Source organism: Excalfactoria chinensis, chromosome 20 (assembly GCF_039878825.1).
Source record: "Excalfactoria chinensis isolate bCotChi1 chromosome 20, bCotChi1.hap2, whole genome shotgun sequence".
In the NCBI taxonomy this organism is placed as follows: Eukaryota; Metazoa; Chordata; class Aves; order Galliformes; family Phasianidae; genus Excalfactoria; species Excalfactoria chinensis.
The window spans coordinates 3,817,452-3,829,932 of NC_092844.1; the positions used below are offsets into that span (position 1 = coordinate 3,817,452).

The following is a 12,481-nucleotide window of genomic DNA, read 5'->3' on the forward strand; positions in this document are numbered from 1 at the left end:
GCTGGAGACAGCTCTGTGCAGGCTGGGAGGAAACCTACAGAGAGGCAGAATCCCCCCTTCACCTCAGATACAAACTGCCACCTATGGATTGGGAGCAGATGATGAAAAACAAGAAACTCCCCAGCAAAGGGTATGCCCCAGCAAAGCAAGGCTCTTCGACACTCATGTGTTGTTACAAACAACACAAGGCTGTGATTTATGGTCTGTATTTTCCATGAGTCTCTTGCTTGCAGAGCTTTGCCAGCTCCAGCATCAGAGCCCAGCCGAGCTCAGTTGTTTGTGAGCGTCCGCTCCACCCCATGCTCCCATTCCATCATCTGGTCCTCCCCTCTTCCCCCCCCCAACCACCCCCTCATCCACAGCAGTCGGAGCCTGACTGTCTTTCCAGGAAGCCCAAATGGAAGCAGCAGACTCACCACAGACTCCCTGCTGGCCACACCGAAGGTAGTTTTCTGACGCCTGCTGGAGATGTAAGCAGAATTTTCCTGCAGTTTCTCCAGGAGCTGCCGGATTGTCTTGCAGTAGTTGGCAATCTTGCATTCCTTCAGGAAAGATTTGAGCTGGGGAGGAAGGGAAAGGAGAGAGGAAGAATGAAAGCAATGTAATGGTTGCCAGAGCCCCTCGGCAAGGAAACATCACCCACCTCAGTGGCAGCATGGGGTGCTGCTAGATGCTGTTGTAGTGTAAATATCAACGTCTCGTGCTTAGGCAGACAGTAAGGGGGACTATGGACCAAATGCATGGAGAGAAGAAGAAGTAACAGTGGATGCAAGGTGGCCCAAAGCACAGAGAAGCTAGAGCTAAGATGGGAGAAGAAGTCTGTGGGTTAAGGCAACAGCTATTGGGCTGCTAGAGCTGCAGGTCATGCCAGATGGCCATCTGCAGGGTCATATAGGGCCAAGTCAGCTTGGTGTCTGAACTACTGACCCAGCTCTGCCTGGTACCTCTTATTTTTCAAGGGCACAAACCCACAGAGACACCACACAATACTTTACAAAATGACTCTGTGTGTGGACAACCCACATTGCTGAGCCTTAGATACTCCATTCTTTTCAGACCCAAGGGCTTAGGTGGGATGGTTGGGACAAGAGCCAGTCTGCCAGGAAGCCACAAACCCTATTGCTGCCAGCCAGACCATCCCACTTGCAGAAAGTCAGTTCCTGCCCTCTCACTGTGCAGGAAACACGCTGCTGCTCTCACACAGTGAGACTATTTCACTGCAAACTCAGCCTGTTTTTGTGTTATTGCCTATCCCAGTCCCCAAGCAAACCTCTACCAGTACAAACCACCATGCACAGCACTGACACATCCAAGCTGAATGGTGAGGCTGCAGTAGGTTCTCTTGCTGGCAGGAGGAGGGATGTGGGTCTCCAGATTGATCCATAGCTTGAATTCCAGCTCAGCATGCTGTCTGCTAGAAGTTTTTACCTGCCCCAAGACAGCTCCATGGAGGGCAGGAGCAAGCTAGAGCCACACATACACCAGGCGTTTGACATAGAGAAGGGAACCCAATAGGGCCTTCATCTCACTGGGATCTACAGATGCTATCAGGATTGAGATACAGGGTTTCTAAGTCAGCAAACTCAGTGCTGCCTCCTCTGCTTATGGTTTCTACCTCCAGAGACAGATGGGCAAAGGAGGGGTATGTATCCCCCCTGCCAAGCCTACATGCCAATGGGGTGGGTATGAAACATGCCCCTCCATCAGGGCTCCGTGCTCTGCTGGGTGTAACCCACTCCATCACCGAGCAGCAGGGTTCCTCTTGCCCCTTTATCCCCAGCATACCTCCACCTGTCGGTGCTCATCCAGCTCAGACAAACTCGAGTTAATATGAACACCCTTCTCCCTTTCCACAGAGCGAAGAGCCCATCCAGCAAGCACAAAGAAACCAGCAGCAAAACTCTCCTGCTGGTCAAGCCTGTCCTGTCCTCACCCTCCCTGTCTAAAATACCTATTTTTTTAGAGATGCTGCATATTTATCTCCACCGAGAGACGCATTTGTCATTCCATTTATCTCACTTGATCCCCACAGCTGCAGCCCCAGATCCATTTCATCCGCTGCCACATACATTATCATTTTTCTTTCGCTTGCACGAGTGTCACCTGAAATCCTGCAAAATCTCAGCCTCTATCTGGCCAGGTTGCTGCTGTATACGTTCACTCTCACAGCTGTATGCTTCATTTCTCCTCTCCCCCTCCTATTCCCTGACCCTGGCAATCCCTCACAGCCCCGCTGCTATCTGCCATGGATATTAACGGGAGGTAATGAGATCTCAGCCCCGTGTGAAGAGGCAGGGAGCAACCAAGAGGGCGAAAGAAGATAGGAAGGAAAAAAAAGGGACTCTCTGAATGCCTTTTTTTTTGCCCTCTGCCAAACGCAGCAACCACTGCTCTCCAGAATACAAGCAATTAGAACATATGTGTGTCTGTACGTGTCTATGCCGTTAACATCCAGCGCCGGTTCCTCGTTGTAATTAGTGGGATTGATTCTATTCAACTGCCAGCCTTAAACACCGATGCTTTAGACCAGGGGGCTATAAGTGACCTGAAGCAGCTGGAACTGTGTGTGCCAGGGAACCCAAAACCACCCCCTACTCAGAGCAGAGGGAGCGTTCACTGGGGAGCAGAGAGTGAGCATGAGGCTGTAAGGTCACCAGGACCTCCTGCCCTACTGCAGCTCCTGCCCAGCCCACAGAAGACCCTAAGGAAGGGAGTCAGCCTATGGAAGCAATGACTGCCCAGGGGTCAACCCAGCTGACTGGCTAGAAAACAGCAGCTTTTGAGCTGCCTCCCTCCCCGCTGCCTTTGCTCCCCTTTGATCTGCCCGCTGCTTCCTGCCTCGAAGGCATCCCGAGTTCAGGCTGAAGGCAACTCAGCCCTGCTTCTCCCAGAGCTGCTGCAGCCTTGGCCAGCTGGAAGCCAGCCCCTGCAGCACGGCGCTGAGCAGCGTGAGCTCACTGCAAGGGGAAAAAGGATGGGGACAGATGGATTTTTATAGTTAACTGGACCCATTCCAAAGGAAAAGCCTTCCCCCCACACACACACTTTCCCGAAGGCTCTCTGAGATTTTGGGAAGCTAACCTCAGCACCCCGGCCCAGCAGACGCCACGAGGCTGTGGTTAGTGACAGCCAAATAGGAATCCAATAGCATTAATTCTCTGCAGAAACACAGCCCCGTCTCAAGGCACTTTTGGAAGCCACGGGGCTCTCAGTGCCAGAGGACTGTCAGCCGCTCCTCATTCCGGCTCCGACAGCCCTGCTGCCCCCAACAGCTGCTGGCTGCGAGGAGAGGGCTTTGTTCACTGCTGATAAGCAAGCACAGGAGCTGCTCCTTGAGCCTGGAGAGCGCCTGTCAGCTCCCATTAACCACAGCAGCAGGCTGCCAGCCAGGCAGTGCCCGTGCCAGGCAGCGGGGCCCAGCCAAAGGCATGTGCCTGGCAGCTGCCAGCCTGCTGCACAGAGCACAAACAAGGCGATCTGTAGCATGGGGACCCAGCTGAGATGTTGATTCCACGTCAGCCGGAGGCACCGCAGTGACAACATGTGCAGACACACTGGCTCATGGCATGGAGCAGAGAGGTGTGCGTGCCCACAGAGCCCTCTGCCAAGCCTGCATGACACCTGCCACTCAGGAGTTAAAAATAGAGAGGAATGCAAAGGGAGGGAGGGAACAAGTTCCAATATGTTTGCACTGAGCAATCTTGCTGCTCTAAGCAGAGGGCGCAGCTCATTCTGCACCAAAGCCACGCAGCTAGCTAGGTGTTAGGGGAGGATTATGCACAATACACCCAGACACACAACCCTATGAGGCAGTTTTATTGCAGACAATGAATTATGTAAGTGGTGAGGAAGAGCAGCCACTGCAGAGGGAAAGGAGAGCACTTTGCAGCAGTGCTGTTACGTGCAGAGTGGAAGAGGGACAGATACAAGAACTATGGAGCTTTGCAAGGAAGAGTTTGGGATTTGGGGATTGCTGTCTTGTGGAGAGCACACGATGGATGTGATAAGGCAAGCTCTGAGAGCACAGGTATTACAGTGATGTAACACAGCAATTTGGGCAATTCTAAACCAGTTAAGAACTGAGTTCACTAGTCAGAAATGTATCACTACAGGCATCATGTAGCACCTCATCCCTCTTTGTGTTCCAGAAGAGTGGCTCATTCTAAAGCCCTTTTCATCCATCTTCAGCCTTGTTTCAGATGTGATGCCTCAGTTCCCCCCCAATTACCCAAAACTATGATGAGGAAGAGGTGAGCAGCTCTCCCCTCACACTGTCCGAGTTTGTAGTTGGGTTAAAAGACCTTATCCCCACTCTGTTCACATTCATGGTGTGACCAAGAAATGCCTTACACCTTACCTGAATGACAGTAGGGAGGACCAGCTCTGGGAATCCAATGCTGTGGGCTTGGCCATGAAGATACTCAAGAATCAGGTCATAGAGCTGGTCAATGAGTCCATCCTGGGTAGGGAACACAAATAAACATCAGATAGGAACCAGCCTGGGAAATGAGCTTCTAACCTATGGGATGTGAAGGCAAAACACACCGCCAGGACAACGTTTGATCATGTTTCTGAGGGTGGGCAATGTGAGCAGTTCCACTTACTCGGAAGGCCTTCTCCTGCAGGTTGGCATTTGAAAGCTTCAAGATGACTGCAAAGTTGATAGGCTTAGCGCTCATGCGCCCCGGCCTCTTGTTGAAATCCACTTGTTGGAAAATCTACAACAGAAGAAAAGGGAGTCTAAAGATGATGGCATCTCAAAACATGCACCACGATCCTGCTGAGATCATGCAGCCAACAGCAGAGCTCAGAAGACAAATGGAAATCCTGATTCCTGATTGCTTCTTCTGAACACTGCCCTTCTTTACACACTCCAGCAAGGGACAGTTTGGGAGCCTGTGTGCTGTGATGCTTGAAGCCCCTTGACAAAGGAAGGAGCAAAAGGTATCTGCAATGAGCAACAGTTCAAATGTGACCTTCCCCAGGCTGGCAGGGGCAGAGCTCAGGAGAAAGATGATAAGAACTACAAAAGCCAGTTGGGCACAAGGACCCTCATGAGGGGATTAAGAGGAGCAACCAAGGGAGGTTCGTAAGTAATGGATTCTCCTTTCAAAAAGCCAGTCAACAACCAGCAATCACCTGCACCCCAGATGACAACCTATGAGGGAGGCTGACACAGTACATGTCTTGCCCATCTGTGTTTTTAAACACCTATGGGCAACCTCACATCCCTGCCTCCAAAGCGTTCAGGCTCTAGAATCCTCAACAGTCTTAAATCTCACTCTGGGAGAGGAAATAATTTCTATTCTCTCAATGCAGCAATAAGGCATCCATCATCAGACCCCAACCAGCCAAGAATGAGGCAACACAGCATGCTGATTGCTGGAGGGCAAGGTGGGGGGGAAAAGGGAGCTTGGTCAGGTCACACAAATGCCCCCAGGCCTGAAAAAGCATGGAGGCAATGATTGATTTTATTTGTCAATCCAGGTTATTTGGAAGGGAGGGACAAGCTTGGTGGCTTGTGAAAACAAAGAGCCCTAGCCTAGAGAATCGATGCTATAAACCTCGTTATGCACAGTTATTTCTTTGGCCAAAACAATAGTATTGATCCCTGAGGTCAGATGCATTAAAGCAAAAGGGACCGAGCCTGTGAGCAGCCTACAAGCCACAAGGCAAGCAGGGAAAGGCAACCAGAGGTACCAGGGAGCCTCTCATGACATGTGGAAAGGGGGAAAAATGTGCTTCCCAGCTTAAGACTGAGCAGAACAACTCAGCTAGTGGCCAGACTGGAAGGATAACTGATGTCTAGGGATGCTGTGACATGGTAGGAAAGGGATAATGGGGGATGAGAGGACACGAAAATGGCAGAAACCAATGATCCAACCCACGCGACAAGCATCAGCAGACAAGTGAAAGGGACAGAGCAACACACAGGTAGGAAGGAGAAGGATTTAGGGCAACCTTGAGATCAGTTTCTAAAGAGATAATGTGTGCGGTGTGCTCAGAAATAGAGCCTGTGCTGACAGAAAACCAGAGAACCAAGGCTGCACCCACAGCACGTCCACTTCATTACCCCATCCTCCTTTCTTTTTCCCATGCTGTAGCAGAAGCCCCCTGGCAATGCTTTGATCAGCCCCCCAGGCAGGCTGCCCCAGGCCAGCACACAGCAGGGATGCTGAGCACAGCAGGACCTGCCTGCAGCTCCCCTCCAGCTGCTCCACCACCCTCCCACCATACCCAAAGGCACCCACAGCTAAGCTGCTCCAGTTCAAACCAGCTGCCCAACTTTATTTTTTGTGGATGCACATATTGCACCTCATCCTGTCACAAGGTAGCATTGAGAAAAGCCTTTCACTTCTTCAGTCACACACAGGTTGAGATGAGAAGGGTCTCCTGCAGGTCGTCTGCTCCAAATCTCCACTCAAGTAGGGCCTCCAAGAACCAGCACCAAGCAGAAGTTTAGTCTAATGAGTCCAAAGTTCTCATTACTCCCCACGTAAATGATGCAAAGAGCCCAGACCATGTACAAAACCAGAGCTCAAGTGTTTAACATTGCCCAGCACTACCTAAGCTCCATCCACCACCCACATGTTGGACTTCAAGCTCCCCCAGGATCTTCTCCAAAGCAAGCTGCACATCCAAAACAGATCTCAAGCCATTTAAGTGTCAAAAGTGAAAAACTCTCGCCTTCCTAAGCTTCTCGGGGTTAACCCCTTTCCCAATCCCTCCACAGGGAAGCTAATTTTAAATTGGCATGCCAAGCCTGCCTGCCTGCGGGGAGATTTCCACCTTGTTTATCCACACCTGCCTTCCAGCAGATGAGGCACCAGTTCTCCTGCTGCAGAAACTAACTCCTGTCACAAGATAATTGAAGTGCTGAACAAAAAGATATTAAAAGCCTGGGATCTCACAGGCCATTCGAGGGGAGGAACAACACAAAAATAAAAGCCTGCCTGCTTTACACTCTCTTGAGCCAATCTCCTCTTGCCTAAGAGGCAATTTAAGCAATTTCTTTCACTCCATCCTGAAAAGCAGAACCAAAGAGGACACAGCACTAGATGTCTGTGCTGGGGAGCATCAGCCCTTGTCACGATGTGTCAAGTAGACAGCTCTTATTTCTATTGGCAGGGGCTTGGGGAATTCCTGTGCCTATGGGAATTGCACAAGCATTCCATCTGCTGTCTCCTGAAAGCACGGCAGTGACAGGGCTGAGACAAGAGGCAGCAAAGGCTGTTTTTCCTTGATGGTGAGGGGGAAGGGAAACTGTTACATGGTCCCTCCTTACAGAGAGCTCTTCAGAATCTTCTCTAAGGCTATACAAAGCCTTCACAAAAAAACAAGTGGCTCCAGATGCAGACAAAAACAGGGCCACAAACTCCAGAGCCATTCCTTGACCACATTTGGATTCAGCTGCAGCAACAGTCCAGGCTGTATGCTGTCTTTCACATCAAATGGAGCATGGGAAGGCTTCGATCTGCTCCCTGACCCCAGCCGTGCCCCTCAAGCCTGTTCCTGCTTAAAATACCAACACTGATTAGATTCCTGTGTCTCATGATGAGATCACGATGTCTCCGCGATTCCATGTCTCAAACTGGAGAGCAAGAAGGAAATGCACAGGCATTGGCAGCAGGGCCAGGTACCCTGGGAGGAGTATGGCAATGCTGCTGGGCTGCATAGAGATGGGGTCAGGAAGACCAAGGCTTCACTAAAATTAAACTTGGCAAGGGGTGCAAAGGAGAGCAAGAAAGGCTTTTATTGGTACATCAGCTGGAAAAGGAAAGCCTGGGAGGGCACACTCCCCCTTAGTGAGCAATACAGGTGGGAACAACAGACAAGGAGAAGACTAAAGTATTCAATAACTTCCCACCTACCCCCAGTATTCAGTAGTGACTGCTTTACACACAGCTCTGGGGCAGGTTTGGAAGGTGTGAACCAGGTGGGTTACATCCCTCCCACTGTAAGCAACAATCAGGTTCAACAAATCCAAGCTGGATGTAAGGAAGAAGTTTCTTCTGCAAAGTGGGTGACTTTGTGAGCTAGTATGAAAAGGCTCATTGTAAAGCATTAAGTCAGGGATGAGAACATGGTTTCTCCTCTCAGCAGTGCCAGACACCTTGGAGTTCAGGCACTTCAGTTCTCCTCTGTGTGCTGGTGCTCCTGCTATCTCAACTGCACAGGTGCAAAACACCTCCTAGAGCAGGATTTGTGAGAGCATTCAGAGACCTTTATGAAAGGAGTTGGAAAGAAACAGAAGGGCAAAGGAAACAGCTCCTGGAAATTCCTCAGGGTGTTTGAGGGATCCCCTTGCAGGAGATGGGCAGGAAGTAGGGAAAGGCTGGCAGCTGCTGGGAGGTTTGAGGTTAACACTCCAAGTTGGAAGTCAAAGGAATGTGAAAGTATGCGAGCAACACACCCAATGTGCATGCAGACATTTCCCCCCTGCTCCTGTGTCACCAAGGCCTGGACAAGCTGGGCCAAGCAATGCCTCACACAGCAGGGTAGGATGTGGTCAGGGGCTCGTGGAAGCAGGGAGGAAGCTCAGCACTCAGTGTGGTAACATCTGGCTGGAGCCTGACACAGATTACAGCCGAGGTGTTGGGGCCAGAACACAAGGATGGGGGAAGCAACCTCAAGGGGACAATGGTATCTCTCAGAGCTTTAGAGAAAATAAGCAGCAGAGGGAATCATCCTCCCCCCAGGCTCCACCACCACAGAGCAGAGATGCCTCTATCACTAAAGATCTGGCTGGCAGAATTTCAAATGTGTGTGAACAAGAGGAAGGAAGGAGGCGAATGGCAAAGCCACACAAGGCCAGGGCCAGGGCAGAGTGGAGAGGGATAGGAGGAGATTTATAAACACCACCGGCTCCCGCAGGCTCAGAGGATGTGGTTTGTGAAGGACGTTTACAACAACACAAAACCACAAGAGACTTTGCTTCAACAGAACTTGATTAGGAATGAGCCTGGCTGACTCAGGTCATTTATTATAGAAGCTTCCCTTACTCCTGTCGAATGCCCTTGCCTTATGCTGACCTGCTGGTGCTCTGCATTCCTCACCTTGCCCTGTTCCCTCATACAAAGGCCCTTCTTCTAAGAAACATAGCTGCACTACTTCTGTGCCCTCACAGCAAGACCTACATGGGGAGATGTCAGCAGTCTGATACATGGGGAAGCTGGACAGCCTCAGCATTATCCTAAGAGAAACAGAGCCCCAATATTTCAACTGAACGTACTGTGTTTTGCCAGGCTGCCTCTATGGGATGCTTTTCCTAAATAAATTCTTCATTCTTAGAAGGAGTTTTTTTCCTTTCTTTTTTCCTTTGTAAGTTGGTTATGAGAAACTCTTATGTATCAACAGCACAGCTCAGGGTGTTACTGCAGCTGAGCTTCTGGATCTCCTCTTTGGCACACCCTTTGCTTAACCACCCAGGAATGCATTTTGCACCCAGCTGATCTCAGATACTCTCCCCTCACAGGAGAACATAAGTTTAATCCTATTTGCTAACGATACAATACATTCTTCCTGACAGTGTTTGCCAGGGAATTTAGGATGTAAGCAGATCAGGTAACTGTTGGAGCTGTTGGTGAGTATGGTAAATGAAAACTCATTAGGAAACAGGCACCAGGCTCTGCTAGATCAGCAGGAACCAACTAACCTCCAGGATGAATGGCAACACTGGGATGAAGGTCCTGGTGTTCTCTGACAGCAGTGTGAGGGCACGGATGCAGTGCATGCGCAGAGGGTAGAAACGAGCTGTGGGCACCAGCCTGGAGAGCAGAAAGATGGAAGGATATCAGGTCATGCTAAAACAGGAGCTGCGTCTGCAGCCTTCAGCAACATTCTGGAGCATTTTCTACACTAGAAAAGGAGGACAGCTTTAGTATCACACCATTTAACTAGGAACCATAAATCATCTCCATCCTCCCCCCCCCCCCCCAAGCCCACAGAATAGTGAAATAATTATCATTGCATCCATTATAGAAATAAATCTACTTGCACCCCTGATCTGGCACCAGATCAGATGACGAAAGCCATTCTCAGGAATTAATTGATCAAGGGATAAACCTGCTAAACGTATAGATTTACTGTAAACCAAGACTATTAATTTCAGAGTGCTCTGCGATGCACCAATCTGCTTAACTTCCTGCTGGCTGGATGCACAGGGAATACAAAGCACAGCTGGGCTTTGGCTCTGCAAAGAAGAACTGACCAGGGCTCACCCCAGGGGTTCCTGCCTTCTCCTCTGAACACACCAGGAGGATGGAGACCAAAACTTCAGTGCAGCACAGATATTCATTTAGCTGTAAGCCAGCACCATGTTTATAGCTTGGCTTTCTACCTTGTCTGCTACGGGTAGGAACAAGGTAGGGGGGGAAAAAACACCTTTCCAAGATGAGGGGAAAAAAAAACAAGAGCTTGGTCCCTGCCTAGAGCAGAAAGCCTGAGGAGTGGTGCTTTCCTCACATAAACCCCTGGGGCAACACAAGGAGCCAATGCAGTCCTGCAGACAGACAGATATCCCCACTTGCTGCTTTTCAGTGGAGCCAGGCGCCACCTCCCGGCCTAACGGCACTTAGAGAAGGAGCATCTTCACCTCCAAGTGCCATCCATCACTCTCCTGGTGCTCCCAACAGGGCTACACCAGCAGCACAACTGAAAGGTTGTGCAGGTGAGGCTGCATGCCCAGCTTCCCTCCCTCCCACCCCATCACACAGCTGAGCAGCCCATACTGTCTCTACAAAGCAGCCTGCTCACTGTGATACCATGCAGCCCCATACCCCTGTCTGAGTCTTCCAGACATTAAATTAAGCAAGAACTAAGAACTGGCAGTCAGCACCTAAGTCCTGGACATAGATTCAGGCAGCAGGAGCCCACACTGCCATACCATTCCCATCCATGCTTATGTATCTGTATATCCCATACATGCTAACATCTATTCTATACATCCCAGACACTGGCTTTGTTATCCTGGGATCCATTTCTATTTTCCCCACTCCAAAACCTTTGAAGCCTTGTCAGATGGTAACTGTATTCCATGCCAACCAGCCCTGCACATCAGACAGGAGCATTATTTATTACTTGCTGCTCTTGCTGATACTCACCCGATTCACCTTTCCTTGGCCCCAGCTAGCTGATTTATCCACCTAGACAGGCAAAAAACTGCCTTGAATTGTCTGCAGGACAGCTAAAGCTCTGCAACAGCAGTGGGAAGCAGCCTGTGCGCATGGGGGATGGGGGAAGGATGTATGCATGGCCCTAACGATCGTTTAAATCTGCTTATCTTCATCACCACTTGGGAGTTTTTCGAGAGCAGGCGGGTGGTGCTTTAAAGCTGAGAATCTGGTTACAGAGCTAACAGGATTTCAGAGATCACCAGAGATTCAGAAATTCCCTCAACGTCCATTAACAGCAGTTTCTATCCAAGCACAAAAACCACGAGGAAAAATAAAAATCACCTCTCAGCAGAGACATACTAAAAAACACTAAGTGTGCCCCTAATACTTCAAACAGCAACAAATGCACACAGAAAGCCAATTCTTCACAGAGTTGGAGATGAAGACTTGATTCTGTGTTTAGCTCTCATTGCTGCTAGGTTCTGCTGCAAGACAGTTAAGTACATCTTCCCCCTATACAACTGGGAGTTGTACCCATTCCTTTGTGCACACTATCTGGTTTTACATAAGCCTGAGCCCATGATCTTAGCAAGAGAAAACAGAGGTGCTGAATTCCTCTTCAACAGTGTTTTAATTCCTCTGTGCCGCGTGCTCACAATGCCTCCATCAAAAGCAGCTCTCAGTTCCTTACAATGCAATGTTAAATCCAAATCACAAAGCAGTAACACCCCTTAGTCAGTGCTCTGCTGTATCAGATGAGAGCAGCACTGCCAGTGGAGAGAGAAAAAACGACTTACTTGATACAGCCTATGATGACTTGTGTCAGAGGATAGATCAATGGCTCCATGACCTCGCTGGGGTAGATCGTGCTGAGAACTCGACACCAGAAATACAGGCAATGCACGTATTGCCAGTTATAGACGGACTGGAAGTTCTCCTGCAGAAAAGGGATCAACACCAAGACTTGAAAACGGGGCTCCTGAGAGATCACTTTGATTTCTCTGCAGGTCTTTTTACTCAGCATTCACCAAGAGGACACAGAGGATCCACTCAAAGAGACATTAACAGTCCAGCTGTGGTTCATGCATCACCCAGCAAATTCAGTGTTGTGTCTGTCACAGAATCAGCAGCACAAATCCAAGGGTTTTTAAAGGACACTTGGGCAAGTCCCCATCCACGTCTGCCATGTGCTTCAGCATCTTCTCTAGTGTCAAACTAAACACAAGTCCCTTAAGGACACCCTTAACAAGGAGTTATGCGTGCCCACACACTCCCCACAATCCAAATCATTACACAGAAGTTCCTTAAGAGATTATGCTTTTGAAGGAGCCTCAGCTCCAACTCATCCTTCACACACACACTTCCAA

At 49.7% G+C, this 12,481-nt stretch overlaps 1 protein-coding gene across 2 annotated transcripts in view; it reads right to left on the reverse strand.

Moving 5' to 3' along the window:
- The window catches only part of NOC2L (NOC2 like nucleolar associated transcriptional repressor), a 29,110-nt gene that overhangs the window by 10,626 nt on the left and 6,003 nt on the right, over positions 1–12,481 (reverse strand). For both annotated transcript variants that reach the window (XM_072354027.1, XM_072354026.1), the window contains exons 11-15: positions 11,912–12,051; positions 9,656–9,767; positions 4,605–4,718; positions 4,358–4,459; positions 417–560 (exon numbers count right to left, since the gene is read on the reverse strand). In XM_072354027.1, the coding sequence (XP_072210128.1) occupies positions 417–560; positions 4,358–4,459; positions 4,605–4,718; positions 9,656–9,767; positions 11,912–12,051 (612 nt within the window). The remainder of the gene's footprint in view (positions 1–416; positions 561–4,357; positions 4,460–4,604; positions 4,719–9,655; positions 9,768–11,911; positions 12,052–12,481) is intronic.